Raw genomic sequence first — 20,481 nt, 5'->3', positions numbered from 1 at the left:
TCAATCAAGACTTAAAGTCTTCTTAAGATTAGAAGATCTCTCCTCTTGCTCGTGTGCCACAACGGAGATCGTGTTCGTGATTCGTTGAGGTCGAGGGAGTTGTAATCTTCGATTTTAATCGCCATGGTCGGAGGTATGTTCCGTATTAATTTGGTTCAATAAAAATTTAACAATTGGTATCAAAGCCGACCTTGGATTGTGTCGATTGATCAATGAAGATCAATTCGTTTTTAACAATGTATTCAAATTAATTTTTATCATTTATCTACCCTTTTAAATCAATTGATATTCGATTTACATTCAATGAGGGAAGATAATTGAATAAATTGATTTGAGAACATAGAGAAAAAGATTGTGGGATTCAATAATCCCTTCCGGTGCAGTTAGGGCGAAAATGCCATCAAAATCTGCAACTTTTATCCGTTTTCTGCAACTTTTGGGCAGCCCCAAAATTCGATTGCCGCGGTGGTGTATCCGGCCAATCTATAAACGGCCAGCATGGTTGTGTAGACGGTTACCCTACGATCCCAATGCCACGACGACGAGACGATCGGAGCTTCGAATCCGTCTGTGTCCATTCAAATTTCAAACAGAAATAATGTATATTTGCATTTTAAATAATAAATTAATCAGGGAAGATGAGATGTGCGCACTTTGTCATGGTGACGCGCTCGCGTCATGGTGTCGCAATGGTTTTGTCTTTTTCCCCGAATTTCATTGGGGTTGAAATTTGAGATTTTGCAAAAGTATTGAACTGTACCCTACCTTTTCTCGGCGTTCCGTACACAATGATACTGGTTTCGGAACAATCTGAGACTTATAGGTTGCTTTTCTATGAATCTCCTCTTTTCATGGGCACTAGATATTCTAACTTTTCTTGAGTTTAAGTTCATAAAAGAAAAAAAGTTGTGAATTGTACCCTAAAGTTTTTCAGCATTTTGGACTCAATGGTATAGTTTTCAGAACAATCCGAGATCAGTAGGTTGTTGTTCTTTATGCTCCAACTATAAAAGGGCTTCGGATTTCGGACTTAGGGTTTGGGAAAAACTCCCAAATTTTGATAGAATGTTACCAGCACCCTAAGATACTATGTGTATCAGTTTTGGATTGATTGGATTAATGGATTTCTGTTTTGAAGAGGCTTAGGCTGCTTGTAATCAGTTTTGCCTACAACCTTAAGGCTCTTAAAAACTGATTTGGGTTCTCCATTAAGGCAATCTGATCAATCCAAAACTTTTACAATGAAGTTAATAATTACCTAAAATTATACAATCTGAATTTAAAGTGTTTTTTGCTTAAGTTTCAATTTATATGCATATTTCTTTAAATTCAGTTGTGATTGTTGTATGCAACTCCTTCAGTTGTATTGAATGTTTGCGATTAAGTTAGTCATACCCCATAAAGTAAATTGCTTTAATATGATATAAAGACCAGTCATACATCCATAGGTACCATTATAAAGAGGTATTCGATTAGATTGGGAGGGCCATAACATCCTATGGCTATAAGGATACCGGTGACAATTGGTACATTTATAGTGCCCATTGACACATAAAGTGCAACTTTTCAGTTGCTTTGCTCTAATGGTATCTAAGATTGCAATGGATTATAATACATAGGGCCCACAGGAAGGTGATTGTGTGTTGTAAATCAATTGGAATCGTGAGATCAATTAAGTTAGAAGAAGGCTCTTATCATATGCCCCCACAGGTATAGAGAAAGACTAAATTCTAATTTAATTGATCGGTGCGATTACTAAGGGTAAATCTAATGCTTGTTGTTACAACCGAATGTCAATATGAAAATATGTGTTTTATATTTTGCAGTAAATCAATCAGCTTTTATGAATTCTTAACATTTTGTTCAATGTTAACGATAGCTTTCTGGATAAACATGGAACATGTGTGTGTAATAAAAACCATCGATCTGCTTACTGGTCAGATCAACAGACCCAATCATCAAATCATGTCTGCGTAGGTTTGGGGCATAGAAAGTGACAGTATTTAAAAAAAAAAAAAAACTAACTTATAAAAGTGCCCAATCACCATGTCTATCCGAACTGTTGGAACACACTTCGTACCATTCAAATGTGGTATGGGCTGCCTCTTGAAGCCTTATTTTGATGGCACAAATAAGAGGGCTACAATATGGGACACCTCACTTTATGAAATTCTCCTTGTTTAGATAATGGGTCTCCTCAATTTATGGAACGTTGCTTGGTAGCTTTTGGGTAAATTATAATAGCCATTAACATCTAGTAGGAAAGTGTAAAATAAATAGAGAAGTGCTATTATGATAAAAAAGAAAAAAGAGTGCGTGTATCATTTTCCTGTATATATGCAACGTTCATGAAACGAAAAAGAAGAGAAAAATACTAGTTTCCTTAGCTTTCTCAGTCACATGGACGTAGCTATATGAGACGCCCCCTGATCTTCTATATATATATATATATATATATATATATATATTAATTTTTACATAAATGAGAGAACAATAGCAGAAACAACAAATAGTAAGAAAACCATGCCCAAACAACAAGGCCACTTGTTTGATTCTTAATAAAACCAAAACACTCCCAAAAAAAAAGAAGAGCAAAACAAGCCAACATTCTGCTACAAGCTAAAAAACTGACTTTTTCAAAACGCCAATGGATAGGGGCAGCCTATCTAAAGCCCTGCCATCAACACTAAGTACAAACACATGTGAAATATATGAGATATATCAATGATATATGGTTAATGTTGTAGTGGCACTTAAGTGGCTTCCCTAGATGTCCCTCGGCCAAGGGCGAATCCCCGTGTGCCATCTGGCATGCGGGGCCCAGGAGGTTGCTTGGTTATCATAGACAACTCATTTTGGATCGAGTTACCCGAAGGGGGAGTGCCAATTGAATGTCCACCACGGTTATTATGGTACTGACCCCGCCCACGTCCCTTGCCTCGGCCACGCCCCCTCCCTCCTTTCCTCGCCCCACCCTCCTTATCATTGAAACTCTCCTCGCCCTATTCAAGCACAAGTGGCTTGATTAGCAGCCTATGTAAAGGAAAATAAATTGGAAGGATGCCAAAGGCTTTTTACCATGGGCTCGTGTGACGTTTCGGATGGCTGAGCATCGTCTGGTTGCTTCTGATTCAGCTGCTCAGATGTGGACGCATCATCTTCCTCACCATTCCACTCGCTTTCATGTCCTGCTCGTTTTCCTCTTGCAGATTTCGTCTATAATAAGAGAAGCTAAACTGAGTTAAGAAGTCTATATCTTGTTTTTGACTTTGAAGACACGAATGATCAGTGTGCAAAGCTAAAAAGACCCAACAACTTGACTTCGCTAGATCCCGTTTAAGAGCTAAAAAACTTGATCACAAATCAGAAGAGCTGAATTGAGTTAAGAAGTCTCTATATCTTGTTTGACATTTAAGACTAACTTGAAATTGAAGAGGTGAATGATCAGTGCGCATACCTACTAAGACCCAACAACTTGACTTCACTAGACTATTCCAGCTTTGCCTCAATCCAGCTTAAGAGCTCAAAAAACTTGATCACAAATTCGAAAAGGGGAAGATTTACTCAAACTTCTCTGAAACAAAATAAGATTTGGGACCAGTAGACTCCCATTTGCACTGAATCCACAAAACTCTAGACTCAGGATAAATTCGGGTCCAAGTCAAATTTTGAGTTTCAATGCACTGGGGCAAATAATACACTGGTCATCCCAAGACCTTTGCATTCTATAATGGCCAAACACATATGTGGGCTGTTATTTCAAAAAGGCATCTGCATTCCAAAATTTTGCACTTCCAACAGGTGCCCTAGACTTATCAAGTTAAATTGAAATGGACACACGGTTAGATACAAACCTAGGTGCTATAGTTTGCCCAATGTGTGCAATCTTAAATTTAGCCCTGGTATTTTTTTTTTAACATTTTAGTGTGATTCTATATTTATGAAGCATATTTTTTGCATTTTGCTGCGGTTGTACAGACATGATAGTACATCAGGCTCCTTGAAGTCCCAGGTTCAGACATCCACACCAATGTCCAAGTTATATAGCTTCCACAATCCACACCCATGTCCAAGTTATATAACTTCCACAATCATCTGTGCAAAATAAACAGCTGTACTGATAGTGCAACTTGAAACGAAAAGACAACATGCAAAATATATCAGTAGAAAAACAATACAAGGACATAAAACTCTTGAATGTATTCTAGAACAAGGCATGTAATATGGTAGAAAAGTGGGGTTCTTCGGGAGTTCTAGTAACTGTTCAAGCAGCAAGAAAAATAGGAAATAACTAGTTTGTTTAATGTGACTGCGTCGGGTGTCCGACACAGATACGAAAAGGAGATACCAGCATGCACATTTGTATGGTTAGATGACAACAATGAAAGATATATTACTACATAAAAGGAGATCTAGAAACCGTACAAGCATCAAGAAAAATAGCAAATAACTAGGGTGTTCAACCCGACACAGATACAGAGTGTCTGACATCAGAACCCCAGAAATACAGCATGCACATTTGTATGGTTAAGATGACAACAATGAAAGATATATTACTAAATAAATACCAGTTCATATAAGTATAATATAGAAAACTGTATCCATTTATAAACACAAAAGAATAATACTGCTATAAAATTAATACGAAAAGAAAATGAAAAATATATGCATTATAGTGCTGTCCGAATTGCCATTTTGAGTTGTCAAGTACCCGTTTTGTGTCCAAAATGGGAATTTCTAAAATATGGAGTGTCCTTTTCATAGCCATGAGCACAACAATGTAAGCATCTGCACACTACATGCACACTCACTGGCAAAAATGCATGTACAAGTAAAAGCATAGTAGTTGTGACCAGAAAGAAAAGTACCATGCGTCTATGCATTAGCCGAACTCTGAGGCCACTTCTCCAGTTCCTCTCTTCATTTAGTTCAGCAACCTGTCCACCGAGAAAATAAACGGTACAGCAGATTTATGAGGCACCACTCCAACGGACCATGCAAATCACACATAAACTTGCAATGCCAAATGTAAGAATGAAGAGAACGTACTGCTTTCTCGGCATGCTCAACACTCTCATACTCCACAAATGCATGCAGCTACAGGTTAAACAAACATTCTATCATAACATCATAACTGCCATAAAAACTTGCATATGGGCTCATAGTGTTTACAAGATTGGAAAAGATTGAACTCGACTCAAACTGAAGGAGGGCCCGAGTCAGAGTCGACTTGAAACTTGTTTAGGTCCTTGAGCCACGCTTATCGTAGTCTTATTTTTTGAGCTTCCCAGTATTCAATTAAGTTTTTGAGGACTCAATCAATGCTTTTTTAGATTTTTCATCTTTAAGAAATCATGTTTCTCTGAAATCTTTGAAAATATGTGATACATAGTTTTGATGGATCTCTGGATCAATGTTTCTCTTTTTCCATTTCAAGAACTCAAATCATCATCTATAAAATCTTAATGTTGGATGCGTTATTCCATTTGATTCTTCTTTCAAATCTCAATTTTGGAGGGAAAAAAATCAAAAACTAGTTCTGATCAAAATTTCAATTTCTATTGAAATAAGAACAGGAATGACAAAAAAAGTCAGGAAAACATACACACACACATACAGAGAAGGAGGAGGAGGAGAGAGAGAGAAGGGGGGGCGGGGGTTCATGGGTAAGTGTTAAGGCCATCGGTTATGAAGGCAGTGAAACGAGGAAGCAAGAAGATTTGAGGAAGAGACTAAAACAAAGAATGAAATTACAAAAAATAGCTATACGTTCTTGGCTTTTTTATAAGAATTGTATAGGGTACTTTTACTTGCATCATAACTTTGGGGAGCATGTTAAATGGTTAATAGCTTAGGGTAAGGGACTGTTCTTGGTTTAAACAGATCTAGAAAATAGGGCAAGATTTTAGGGGTCTTGGTAAGTAGGGCAGCAGAGTCTTGCGGGGATGGGAAATATGGCTTGGGCCATGGACCGAGCATAGAGAATTTTAGACTATATATTGGATATGATATTAGATCAAGAACAGTTTCAAATAAGAGTTTTAGGCGGGCTGTCAACTGGGTAAAGGATGATAAATAGGTAGCGGAAAGAGGGTGGAAGAAAGCTAGGGGTCGACAGGTTTTGCAGGGATAGTGGACTGGTTTTCTTGCACAAGAAACACAGGTAGAAGCTACAGGATTCAAGAGCTGAATTCGGCAGGGATTTGAACAAAGAGTGAGGGAAGAAGAATACACCTAGAATCACTCTAAGTATTCCTAGGAGTCACACCTAAGGTAGAGTATCACAATCCAAAAGCTCAAGGTTGAAGGAGCTGAAAATATCTTCAAATTCTCTGTCTCAAAGGGCCATAGGCTTTACATATTTATAAGCAAACCCCAAGAAAATTCTTGTGGCAGTATAGGACTTTAATCCCACTACTTCAAAACATAAGCAACAAATCTCAAGCTACCAAATAGGCAAGGCTAAGCTTGGACTGTTTCAAACATAAACTTCCTGATGAAGATAATAGGCCAATAAGTGGCATATTTGCCCATTAGGATTTATATTTTCATATTATTTAGTTTAAGAATTTATTTTCCATGTTATTTTAGTTTCTAGGAATTTTATTTCAATATTTACTTTTTAGGGATTCTTAAATTAGGCAGTTTCCTTATTTTAAGGACTCCTAATTGCCTATATATAGGCCTTATGTAGTAGAGATTATAAACTTTGATTGATATTGAATAAAGATTCTTCTCCCTCTAATTCTGGTTTTCTTCTTCCCTCTTCTGATTTCTTCTTCTCTCCCTAAATTCGTCTATTCTTCTTCTTCTGCTTCTCCCTAAATTCGTCTCTTCTTCATAATGTTTTCGTCTCTTCTTCCTCTATTCTTCTAATTCTATCTCCTTTCTTCTACTTCTCTCCCCTTTCCTCAATTTCTCTTCACGGTGCTGCATCAATTTGGTATCAGAGCGAAAGATCCAAGCATCACAACCGAAAATCAAGAGTATTGTAAGTCCTGCAAAAAAACCAAAACCCATATTTGCACAGGTTTGCAATCCCCTTTCCCAAGGATCTGTTGCAACTATAGCCCAGATTTCTGGGTTCTTGCTGCCCTAAATTATCCCCTCTATTTCAGCCCAAACCCCTTCCAAACCCTAACCCAGGTACCTCATATCCTTATTCCCATCAAATCATAGACCCCAATTCTCAACCCAACAACCCCAAAACTACTTTCAACCCATAGTTTTTAGCCTCCATAACAGCCACAAAATCCCTTGAATCTCAGCCACCCAAAACCACCACACAATTTCCTTTGATTTCAGCCATTTAACCCCACTACAGTCCTTCAAATTTGTTACAAACAACCCCTAAAACTCCTTTACCAAAGACCTCCTTTCCCTCCTAAATTTCAGCCGAGACCTCCAATTTTCTCAGCCATACCTCATTGTTGCCGTCGCGGAAGCCACCTACTTCTCCTTCTCCGAACCCGTCGTTTCGTAAGATAGTGCGTAACCCCTGCTTTCCCATCTCAACAGTAACATAATAAGGTAGGTTACCTTATCGCTTTATTTTATTTGAGGTAGGTTTGCACGTACCATTCAAAAGGTAGTATCTTATCTGATACTTACTTACCATAGCATCATTAATAAGAGGGCAGGTTACCGTGGCAAGTGGCAACCAACATTAGCTTTGTTATTAGTTTCCACAAAAACCTGCAGAGTTACTAGCCAAAGTTACTTTTTGATGCAAGTTACCTTTTTAACCAAAATAAAGGAGCTCACGTGAGGGATATGTGACTTACCCAAAGTGTTTTCTTGACTTGCAAGTCACGTCAGTCAGAAATAATAAGAAAAAGTTGTTGTTTTTTAGAAGGAAAAACTGCCTAGAGTTATTTTGGGCACTTTACTCTCTCTCATTGCTATTATTCAGCAGGTAAGTACGTACCATCAAAAGTAATTTCATATACCCCCTCCTTTTTCCTTTCAGCACCCCGTTCTTTCCTTTGGCTACCCTCCCATTATCTACAAACATTCATACACCTCTTGTTTTCCTTGGACCACCCCCCTTTTTACTAGTATTCAATACCTTATATCTTAAGGTATACCAGCCCCCTGTTTTACCTCAGGCACCCCCCTATAAAAAAACAGAAAAAAAAAAATTTCTTTTCTCTCTCCATCTCTCTACTTTCTCTCTCTACCCCATAGCATTTTCTCTCTCCTCACCCGAGCTATTTCCGCTCAAAATTGGCCCTCGACCTCAACACAAAAGTTGTTCGTGACAACTTTTAGAGCATATCCAATCTATTTTCAGCAGTGGACAGCAGTTTTCAGCATAGTTTCAGGAGCAATCTCACCGTCAATTGCGTTCCATCTTCCGATCAACACCTTTCTGTCATCCGATTTGAGATCCGAGACAGGCATTGTGTTCCTTTCAACATGACAAACAAATCAAACGGTTGATTTCAGTTTTCGTCATCGATCTCTATGACTCCACCATTTATTCCGTTTTTTTATGGGTACGACGAAAGCTATTGGAATGGCCGCACTCACTTTCGCTATTATGAGGATGCATGTTTACGTTGGATTGATGCTCTAGACGCATATCATGAGTACAATGGCCATGATCACCGCCAGACTATCTATTGGGCTAAAGAAACTGTGCGACGACAAGCCCGATGCTCATGGAGCCACATTGAAACGAACCGTCGTAGAAGACGTGAGCAGCCAATCTGTCGTTGGGAGGATGTTCGTGATGCGTTTATGAATATTTATGCGCTCGACTATTTGAATCAACAGAGATTGAATCGTGAGCGAGAATATAAAGTGTTGTGTAGTGTTGAAAGTAAAGTCGAAGACCTCATTGAACAACTAAAAGAAGACCGTCATTATATATGCGAAGCTAAAATTATAGCTGAAAACTCAGTGCGTCGTATACGTGAGCAGAGACAGCTTCACACTTCTAAGGCAAATATTGTGGCAGATCCATGTGAGGTTTTTCCCTTGACAGAGTTGATCGAGCATCATCTTGAATCAGAGCCGAGTGACATGACTGTTGAGCCATTACCTGAGACAGATGATCGCGAGCATATTACAGAGGATTGCCCTATATTTGCGCCGATTGATCAGATTGCCGAGACTTGTGCCGACACAGATGAACTTGTTCAGCAGATTGATCATGAGGTCCATCAGTCTGACATCACTGCCCAAGCTTCAGTCCTAGACTCTGATTTTATCATTGATTCTACTGAGCCTGATGAGATAATAGTGGATGACTTCCATATAAATTCTCCTGTGCCTACTGAGCTACCACTTGATGTTGATTATGTGGAAGATGTTCCCCGATTGGTACCACCCATAGCTGTTTTGCCGATCACGCCGATCCAGGACGAGTACATTGCCATCTTCCCAGCTTCCCTGATTCTCACGAAAGGCTTATAATTTGATGATTTTGTATGGATGCTTTCTTCCATATTCCGCCGCCAGCCTTTCAGATCGTTTTCATTGCTGTCTCGAGCATTAGCCATCAGGATTGCTTCAGACGGATTGCGCCTCATTCTGCTTCATTGTATTATTTTCATATTTGACCCAGGAGGACTAGAACTCGAGGGCGAGTTCTTTTTAACCGGAGGAGAATGATGAAGATAATAGGCCAATAAGTGGCATATTTGCCCATTAGGATTTATATTTCCATGTTATTTAGTTTAGGAATTTATTTTCCATGTTATTTTAGTTTCTAGGAATTTTATTTCAATATTTACTTTTTAGGGATTCTTAAATTAGGCAGTTTCCTTATTTTAAGGACTCCTAATTGCCTATATATAGGCCTTATGTAGTAGAGATTATAAACTTTGATTGATATTGAATAAAGATTCTTCTCCCTCTAATTCTGGTTTTCTTCTTCCCTCTTCTGATTTCTTCTTCTCTCCCTAAATTCGTCTATTCTTCTCTTATTCTTCTACTTCTCCCTAAATTCGTCTCTTCTTCAGATTGTTTCCGTCTCTTCTTCCTCTATTCTTCTAATTCTATCCCCTTTCATCTATTTCTCTCCCCTTTCCTCAATTTCTCTTCACGGTGTTGCATCACTTCCTTAAGATTTGGACATTTTTACCTACGCTTTGGACTCTTTTTGTTGACTAACTATAAAGAACAAACTCCTTATTCCAATAGGAGTCTAACCCCATGAAAATTACTCTCCCCTCTTATGTTGTAAGTGGAAGGTGTCTTGGGTTGCTTAAATAAGTTAAAGTGATTTAGCAAGTGTGGGCCCTCTTTGGTTCACATAATAAGTTAAGTGACTTACTAATTAAAAGGCCAAAATGCCCTTACAACTAAAAGGAAAGACAAATGCCCTTTTTATCTAGGGAATCACCCGCAAGGGTCCTCCTTGAAGTCTTCTCTGGTACACCTGCTTTTGGTTCCCATCATCATCCCTATTCTTCTCTTAACCTCTTCCCCCCTCTTCACCCATTTTTTACCTACGTTACAACATCTTCTTTACTTCTAGATTTCCCTCCTCTTTTTCCTATTTCTTTTTCTTTTTGAAATTTGGGTCTCTTCAATATTTTTTTTATAACAATGTTTCCTTATTCTAATACCCATTCGACTCGTCAAGCTGACTCACTTGGAGGAGTGGGCAAGCTTAACCATTTTTTAGCATTTTGTTTTCATCATAAACTAGATTCATAGGTGGAAGGAACATATACCTTGTTACTGAAAAACATATCCATTTTCACCGATCTAGATGCTGCAGAAGCTGCAGCATTGGAGGTCTGAGGAGGACAGGTGCGGATTGTCTTGACGCTGCCACGAAGCATCATTTCACAACATTGAGGTCTGGAGATGTGTAGCAAAATAATAATAAGAAAAAAATGATTATATATTAGCACGAAGTGTCCCACCTCCCAACAGCGGAGAAAACCTTCATGAGGTTTTGGAAAGAATGATCCTCGGGTAGATTTTCAGCAACAACAATGCGAGACTGAGCAGAAAGGACAGAATAAGCCACTATTATCCCACAAATGGAAACAAGTGGAGACAAAAAGAAGCAAAATATTGACTGAAAATAACCTGCAACTCTTCCACATCTGTATCAGTGAATGGATGCTGACGTCTAACTTTCTTCCCATCTTCACTGATAACCTGTAGAATGTAGCAGCAACATGGGAAAGACTTATTTTAAAGAAAGGAAGCAAGGCTCCAGGTAGCATAGTTTTAAATTTCGGCTGAAGTTTTGGATTTCGATTGGGACAGTCACCGAAATCACAAAGAATCAGTTTCATACAAGGTTTCGGTGAAATTTTGGGAATTTCGTCGCCTTTCATTTTTAAAACTGAAATTATATGTTTTTTTACATAATTTCGGCTGAAACCGACACCAAAACTGAAATTTCAATTCAAGCCAAGTAGAACATGGGGATGCATAAAAGCCATCTAGAGTAGATGATAGAACTTACAAGCTTTGATGAGGTCCGGAGAGCATTAGCAAGCAGAGGATTACTGCTTACAAGGGCTTTAATCTTCTTAAAAGAAGCAACGACTGAAATTGGCACTGTTCAATAAACAAGGTCTAGCCACAGTTAAAATGATATTTATGACACATATAAACAAAAAGATAAAATTGCAGAACTTGGAGCTACTAGCCAGTGTGTATGGTTTCAGAAATACCATCTATAACTGTGAATGGTGGCTTTTCAACCATTTTATTATAATAATAACAATACTAATAATAATAATAATAATAATAATAGGGAATTGATATGCACACTCCCTATTTCTAATAATGGCACTCCCCACTTCATTTTATACTTAAGTAATTATCTGTTAAGGGCTGTTACAGTTCTGAAGAAAATATCAACAGTCAATAAAGAAAGTGGTTAATACAGCAAGTGTCATTATCAAAATAAGGGAGTTTGGATATCATTTTCCAAAATAAAAATAATCTACTGATATTCGCACTACCATGTTTTGATAACAAGATGAACCCACTTTGTCTTTCCTTTTTTACTTGGCTGTTGAGAGCTTTTGGGGAATTGTAATCATGGTTTTAAATTTCGACCGAAATCACCGACACCGAAATCACTAAAACCCGAAATGGTATTTTATTTCGTCCGAAATTTCACCCAAAAACCTGTTTTTTAAAAATTAATTTGATATTTTACTGAAATTTTGTATCAAATAAAATAGTGTTTTTATTGGTTCGCCGGATATCGGCCGAAATTTCGATTTCGGTGGGGTCCAAAACCGGTACCGAAACCAAAATTTAAAACCATGATTGTAATAGCCTTTGACAAGGAGAATTCATCTTGTTATCAAAACATGGTAGTGGGGATATTAGTAGCCTAACAATAATTACACCTTTATGATGAACGATGACTTTTCTATAGAGAAAGAATTGTACAGTATAAAAGGTCAGTTTTCATTTTTTTTCCCTTTCGTAGAAGAATAAGGGACCATCTCTAATAATGAATGATGGATTTTCCTGGAGAACTCATTTGTGCATGTGCATGTGCATGTGCATGTGCATGTGACCATCTCTAATAAATGGCAATTCTGGGATCAGTATTCATATAGATTGGTGATAATTCTGTTTTACAGAAACCATTTTAAAAAAAAGAAGCTTTTAAGCATCCACAGCAACCAAATGACCACTAATAGTTTATTTCACAGGTTATTGTTAATTTTCATTAAAAAATCCACATCCAGAATTGCTCAGGTATATGGAAAGATGATACCAACGTAGTTCTTGTTTTTTTTTTTTTTCAAAAAGACAGCACCAGCATTTCAGAAATGACCAACATGCTTATGACTGCGGCAAACATACAAATTTTAAGGTCTGAATTTGTTGCTTTCCCTGAACTGATGCTAATTACCATATTCGTTTCAGAAAGAAATCGCTCGGTCCTAGATTCCTAATTCAATTTTTCAGAGATGATGAACAAACTTTCTTTTGTGGAATCTTCTCTGTATACGTCTCCTTTAGTATGAGGGGATTAACCACATATAGAACAGTATGAGAGACCTAGTTAGCTATGTATAAATCAGCACTGAAGAATTATGATATATCTGCCCAGAAATCAGGTTGCTAAAACACCTAGATCTAATCTAGTATAAGCAAATGAAACCAAAAAGATATCAATGTAAACAACGCCCATGCATTTTGCTGTGAGACTTTAAGCATAGAATAACAAATATCTTTACCAAACCCCTCTGGATCTTTATTGATGAACCTCATCAAATGATCAGTCGTAGCAAGGTTGGCATCACTGAAATAATACTCCACCTAAAACATTTAAAAACAATCAGTCTTTGAGGGCATTGAAATGACAAAAAGAAGGTAATTCTTGTACAAATATGAAAATGTGCCTTAAAAAGTGGTAGCATGGAACAAATAGTGCACTGACACTCCAAAGTTCAAAAATGAGATCCATGTGTGAGTTTAATTAAATTCTGCTGCATGGTCAACAATGAACATAACTTGAACATGTACTCCACCAAAAACATTTAAAAATAATCAGTCTAACAATCAATCTTCAAATATCCATATTATATTTATAATTCAAAAAATAATAATAATCAGTGTTCGAGGGCATCGGCATGACTAAAAGAAAATTTCTTGTACAAATATCAAAATGTGCCTTAAAAAGTGGTAGCATGGAACAAATAGAGCACTCCAAAGTTCAAAAATGAGATCCATGTCAGATTAAGTAAATCCTACATTATGTGATGCATGGTCAGCAACGAATATACTGATTGCTGACCTACATTATGTGATGCATGGTCAGCAACGAATATAACTTGGTATCTTGAACATCTGTAATCATATACATAGCAAAACACGAGATTGAAGAACCTTAGCAATCATATAAATAGGAACCTCTCTCCAATCACTAAAATGCATCTAAAGTTTAAAAGCAGCGAAAATAAATCAAAGATTGGCTAATACGAGAAGAATACCTTGAACAAACAACAAAATGAATAAAAAGTGTCTAAAGTAATTAAATAAATTAAAGCATCGATTGACTCCAAAATAACCAATTTCTTATAATTTTTCAAATATCAGGGTTAGTATTATTGCAATGATGGAATGGAAGTTCCTGCCGCAATGAATCCCCCACCCAGCAACCCCCACATCGGCAAATCCTCCCTCTTCCACAAAGATGGAATGAAGTGCAGGATATGGAGGGCGCTCATTTTTCTTAAGGAAATTGCAGGAAGTAATACAGGAGCACATCAGGATAATTAGAAAAAACGATAAAAAGCAATATAAATTATTTGGTTAAAATATAAAGATGTGCATGCACATGTGCACTGTGCACACACATGCAGTGGGGTAACTCATACATCCATGCATGCATCAATGTAGGCACAAATATATGCTACGCATGCATATATGCATAAAATTTAAGTTTCACTCATGTACACATGCATGCTATGTTAAAAAATGGCGAATAATTCAAAAATAGGCTGGAAATTGCAAACTTTAAACTATAACGTTCACGATTTTGTGCAATGAAATTCAAATTTTGTAATTAAATGCAAGTGACTCATAAATTAAAAAACGATTCATCAGTTTCTTATAATCATAAATTTCATGAGAAAAGCAAAACTTTTTTAAAAGGCGTTGCAATGGGGATTGAACCCACAACTTTGTTTTTTGAATGATGAATTGAACCACAACTGATAGTAACAAATGCTTGCATTCAAGTATTCAACCACCTATTCTATGCATTCTTTTTTTTTTTTTGAATGGCCACGCATTCTATGCAATCAATTGTCTTATTTAGAAGTATATGTATCGTAAAAAAATGTGTTTCAAATAGAAAAAGATGCTTTTTTTCAAATTTTCCCAAGCATGTTCCCATTTTTCTTGAACATATATCGTGTCGGATAATTATCAAATCTAAACTTTGTATTATGCATAACCTCATTCAAAGGCTTTGATACTTGCAACCTTGGATAATCAATGGCTTTTTAAATATCTTGCAAAATCAATAGCAAGCATTCTCAATCATTGAGACATCTTCATCTTTTGCTTCTTGATTATTATAAATGGCTTCTTCGTTATATGCTTAAATGCTTTCTACCATAGGACCTCTGTCCCTGAAGCGAAGAGGAGCAAGAACAACAGGTTGTCCTATCAAAGTCTTCCTCTTCAAAATATTCCACTTCGTTATCAACCTTAATCATTGACATGTTTCCGTTATGTCATCAGCAACATCATATAATCTTCGAGTTTTTCAAAGATATACTTTCCTCGTCATAATATCTATTATAGTTGGGATCATCTTTTGGGAGGAACTTCATTACCTTCTTCATATTCAATTCAAGAATCTTTTCATCCATAACTTTTCTCAAAATCTAATCTTCTTGATTAAGAACTCAAAATCTTTGAGGAATGTCTTCTTCCAATTGCTTATCACGCAGACACTATCTAGAAGTGAAAAGCCACTAAACTCCTATCATTGCCAAAAATCTCCGAATTCATCACCCCATCAGAGCATTCCTTCATCAATCCCAAAATTCATGTATCTCATACCATTGCTCTACTATATTTTTCAGGAATATCATCTAACTTTGTTGACTCAAAATTTCAATTCATTGCTCAAATTGTTGACACAATAGGATAGATTTCTATGATCCTATCTTCAAGCATAACCTTACTGATTCATACCTTTAATAGAGCCATCACATTGGTTGTTTCCAAGCAAGTTGCCCAGATCAGCCCTCACAGATTCACAAAAGCCATATATAAAGGTTGGATAGAGCACTAAATATCAATAACGTGAGAAAAAATAGAGGATCTGAATGAATCTTTCACTAGAACTGTTCAAACAGCTTTAGAGAAACACGTGAAAAACTTCCTTTCCAACAAAATTCGATCAGCAATGGCCATCCATTCTAATGAAAACACTACTTATCTACAACAATAGATTTGTCAACACCAAACTTTCCCAATGGCAAACAACTGACTATTCTAATCAACCTTCTAAAGAAACTTCCTCAATAAGCAACCCATTTTCCTCGATGCTGAGCAAGAAGTAACTGCTCTACATAAAAATACCACTTGGAAAGTGGTGGCTCTCCCAATGAGAAGAATGTGGTGGGATGCAAATGGAGGACGTATAAGATAAAGCAAAAAACTGATGGAATAGCAGACAAACAAAGTTTAGACTTGTTGCCAAAAGATATAAACAACAACTTGGCCGTGATTATGAGGGAACATTCGCTCTTGAAGTTAGAGAATCCATGAAAAATGGATTCTTGCATGGGCATCTCAAGGAAGAAGTCCACCGGAGTAACCAGAAGACATTGACAAAGCAAATAGAAGTAGATATGTGTGCAGACTTAAGAAATCTAATTATGAAATAAAGCAAAATCCTAAAGCATGGTTTTAGAGGGTAAATAAAGTTTTTCATGTCGGAGGATATAGGAGAAGTTTGACAACTCATTGTTTGACAATATAAACACACTAGGTTAGATATAGTTCCTAGTTTATTTTGGAAAAGATGCTGCAGAAATTGATAAGCTCGAAGGTGGAATTAAGGAAAAATTCGACATTGTAAGTGATCATTTTATACATAGTCATACACACATGCACACGCATTAACGCATATATCTATATACCTCTCTCTTTCTCTCTCTCTCTCTCTCTCTCTCTCTCTCTCTCTCTATATATATATATATATATATATATATATATATATATATATATATATATATATATAACTTTTGCGTAAATTCATTAAGTGTGTCCCAATTACAGTTTTGGGCATGCACAAGTTTTTTTTAGTGGGGTGTGGGAGGGGGCTGCTAAAATTTAGCCCCACGAATATAAAAAATCTACATGTTGGTGGGCTAAAATTTAGCACCACTGGCTTTAAAATCCATATATTAGTGTGGCTAAAAGTTAGCCCAAAAAATATAAAAAAATCCATATGCCGAATCACCTTGATCTAAAGATGAAGCATCTTCAATACTTTCCTGGTATTAGAGTGAAAAGAAAAACAAGGGGATGACTATGACTACGAAAAAGCATATTATGATCAACCTAGTAGGTTTCATATGTTGGAACTGCAAGCCTATTGCAATACCTGCAGTCTACGATAAGAAGGCTAACAAACAAGATGGAGAAATAGTCGCAGATCCTTAAATGAACAAAATTATGGTTGGTGCACTTAAGTATTTGACTTTTATACGACCTTACTCGCTTATGTAGTGAATCGAGTGTGTCAGTCTGTTTATAATTCCAGACAAGAATGCTTACAAACTGCTAGAAAATCGTGAGGTGTTTACCTTGATTTGTGGTTTATTATATGGACTGGGTCAAAAGAAAGAAGTAAAGTCGGTCGGATTATCAAATGCTAATTGGGCAGGAGATCCTGATACCAGAAGATCAATTACTACGTACTGTGTAGTATTGAAAGACTGTCTAGTTTCATGTAGTAAGAAGCAAAACATAGTCACACCTTACAAGAATCTTATGATATGTCTCTTCATTAATGGCAGTCTTGTAATTCAGTAACTCGGATCTTTGTATAACACGTGAATAGAGATGTGCATTAGAATGAGAAATACGATACAATATTGAGGGTTCTCTCCTTCTCTTCTCCGCAAAAATCCTTTCTCTCTCTCACAAGCCTGCAAGATCTTTTACAGCTCTTGGGTGAAGCTGTTAGAATAGGAGTACATTTGCCATTTGAAGTAAACAAATTATTGTTGAAAGATTTAAGATCATTCCAGCTTCAATATGATAATTATGTCATTGAAAAAGTTTTGACATGCCAATTTGGTACTCGTTATATTATTCGCTGGATATTTTGTGATTTTCGTGTGGATTTACTGCCGAATTTCATGTGAGTGGTTGAGTAATATAGGAAGAAAAGGAAAAAACTGATTGTTAACTGAATAAATATAATTGGAAATTAATTTTTACCGCATTAATCGCGTATGGTCCTTGTCAGCTTTCCTTATTAAGTTTCAGAGCGAACTGAATGCACTAAGACAGGTCATGAGTCAACCAGAAGACCCGCTGGGCACATCTTTGCCTTTTTATTTTTTCTTTATCTCATAAAGTGAAGCATGACAGATTGTACTCATGACTCATGAGGTCAAATCAAGACTATAAACCTAAACGAAAATTTCCTCCTAATTGGTCACACAAAGGAGTGATCTTCAAACTCGCAAGTTTCCAAACCAATATTGGAAGTATGAGACATTAGAAAAAAAATAAAAATCCATTGTCAGTCTTTGGACCCAAGTCCATTAGTCCTATGCAAAAATTGAAACTATATAAGGTTACAGTCATTCAATTGTTCTCTCATCAATCACTACAGTTGCTCGACTGAACGAAATTTTCAAAACTAACTAAGCAAGCACACGTAAATTATCAATCATAGAAAATACATAGAGAAATCACTTCTCAAAAACCAGTGTAGGAATTTATGCTTAACCGACAAAATTTTACACTAATTCAAGTGCATTTTGAACTACACTGACGCGAATTATAACTCAAATTGGAAACAAACACAAAAATGGGTCAACAGATTCACATTCTTCTTCGTAACTTCTTCAAAATTTACGCTAACCGACAAAATTTTACACAAATTCAAGTAATACAAAATGCAGTAAACAGAATCCAAGTCAATAATTTGGGGATTTTGAACTACACTAACCCTAATTAAAACTCAAATTAGAAACAAGCACAAAAATAGCTCACCTGATTCACAATCTTCATGGTAACTTCTTCAGAAAGTCCGTCCCTCGCCTGACCACTATCCTGATCCACAGACTGGAATGATCTATGATTCAAGGGCGAGACATAGATCGGAGAATTTGGAGACTGAAAAGTATGGATCTGAGAGGAATTTTGAGGGATTACGATCTGATGATTTGTTGTTCGAGGGACGAATTCAGGGGCTCGAGCGTTGAGATTACTGAAGGAGAGATTGCGAGTGAGAGAAGGATCTATAGAAGAAGATGAATCTGATGAAGATCTGTTAGACTGATCGATTGATACTATAGAGGTTTCTACTAGGGAAGTTTGGGCCATTTTTTTTTTTTTCTAGGGTTTTGAGGGAGGGAGAGAGATTTTACAGAGCCCGTTTCGGGCAGATTAAAGTGGAGAGAATTTCTCGAGTTTTGAGTGGGGGTCAAGTAGGTATTTATAGGTGAGACTTAGAAAGACGACAAAAGATCAGTCGAAGGAAAGTATTTTCACTAAAAAGCCCTTCATCTTGGCCAGAATTACCGTCGTGGCAATCGGTTTTTTTATAGTCTTGTATTTTTCAAAAAGTACTGTACGGACCAGACTATATGATGATCCAAACCGTCCATGTGATGGGCCACAATGTAAATATGTTTTGCCCCAAAAATCATTCCCAAAGGATGATCCTAGCCATACGATCTATAGAGGTTTCCATAGTATGCAGTTCCTCTATAGATCGGAGGGTTGGGATGATCCTATAGAAATGATATTTTTGGGGTTCAACCTATTTACATTGTGGCCCATTACATGGACGGTTTGGATCATCCTATACAGTGGCTTGTAGTCCGTACAATACTTTTAGAAAAAATACGGGACTACAAGGGCTTACACCGTATAAAAACTCATGTTATCCATCTATGTTTTGTCTTTTGTTTTGAAGAAGGTTTTACGAGTTTCTTAATAAAAACTATAGATCTATCTTCAGTTTTATCTCCTTGTTTCGTGCAAGTGCAAGTGCAAGACTGATTTACAAGATTTTGGTTATCCCCGTATAAGCATCCTCTCCTTGCTTCACTGTAATATACTAATATCCGTGTGTACAAGTTTCGGCAGAGGGAAAGCACTACTTCCTACTTCAAGAACTCTTTGTTCTCAGTCAAGCTTTCCCTACAACTGTAGTAAATTGCCCAACACAGCCAGCCACAAGTCTCTGGGTTTCCACCTGTAGGTAGCAGCCCAATCCCTACTCCGAGAGGTACGCAAGCTGACCCCTAATCTCAGACTCCCTAGCAATCTTTCCTTGCGCTTAGTTTCATCTGTTTAGTTTCATCTGTTTCCTCGTCTACTTGAGAGTCGAAGGGTTTCCTCAAAGTTCCGACTCCAAGCATTCCTAACTGACTTCTTTGGTTGCAGTCCACCTGGTCAACCGCTTCTTCGCATCAGCTAGACTAAGAGGGACCCATTTGAGCACTAGGTCGGATCTCAGCAGCCACAAGATCCGATAGGGATTCTTGTAAAAGGGGAGAGGAGGATGCTATAGGAACTTTTTGCCCCTAATACCAGATAACACGGCAAAAGAAAATTTAAAACAAAAGGTTGGGTTGCCTACGCCTTGTTGCCTACGCCTCAACCCTAAACCAAACCGAAATTTTCCGGGGTTGCCTTTTTTCTAACCCTAACCTGACCGAAACTTTCCAAGGGCCAACCCAACCCGAACCAAAATTGGGTTGAACCCGACCCAAGTTGCACCCCTAACTACAAGAGGGTGTACCGAGGAAGAAAAGGATCATTTCCCTA

The 20,481-nt window shown here is 37.2% G+C and overlaps 1 protein-coding gene across 1 annotated transcript; it reads right to left on the bottom strand.

The window, feature by feature from the left end:
• Positions 1 to 2,494: 2,494 nt before the first annotated feature.
• LOC143858368 (la-related protein 6B-like) lies at positions 2,495 to 19,122 on the bottom strand. The gene is made up of 10 exons (XM_077369003.1): positions 18,697 to 19,122; positions 13,179 to 13,260; positions 11,435 to 11,529; positions 11,050 to 11,121; positions 10,881 to 10,960; positions 10,686 to 10,782; positions 5,050 to 5,097; positions 4,869 to 4,937; positions 3,079 to 3,216; positions 2,495 to 3,002 (listed from the first exon to the last, which is right to left on the bottom strand). Exons 1-10 carry the CDS (start codon positions 19,027 to 19,029, stop codon positions 2,754 to 2,756), a joined length of 1,263 nt encoding a protein of 420 aa, XP_077225118.1. The 5' UTR covers positions 19,030 to 19,122; the 3' UTR covers positions 2,495 to 2,753.
• Positions 19,123 to 20,481: the final 1,359 nt, after the last annotated feature.

Source organism: Tasmannia lanceolata, unplaced genomic scaffold, assembly GCF_043159265.1.
Source record: "Tasmannia lanceolata isolate RefF3 unplaced genomic scaffold, GAP_Taslan_0.1 ptg000026l, whole genome shotgun sequence".
Classification (NCBI taxonomy): Eukaryota; Viridiplantae; Streptophyta; class Magnoliopsida; order Canellales; family Winteraceae; genus Tasmannia; species Tasmannia lanceolata.
Note: the sequence above shows the minus strand (reverse complement) of the source record. Positions and strands in the feature narration are given on the sequence as shown.

Excerpts from the sequence above, each read along its gene's own strand:
- LOC143858368 (XM_077369003.1), bottom strand. The coding sequence starts at position 19,029 with ATGGCCCAAACTTCCCTAGTAGAAACCTCTATAGTATCAATCGATCAG. Across the intron at positions 11,530-13,178 it reads TAAAGATCCAGAGGGGTTTG|TGCCAATTTCAGTCGTTGCT; the intron begins GTAAAGATATTT and ends TTTATTGAACAG. Across the intron at positions 4,938-5,049 it reads TTGAGCATGCCGAGAAAGCA|GTTGCTGAACTAAATGAAGA; the intron begins GTACGTTCTCTT and ends CTCGGTGGACAG.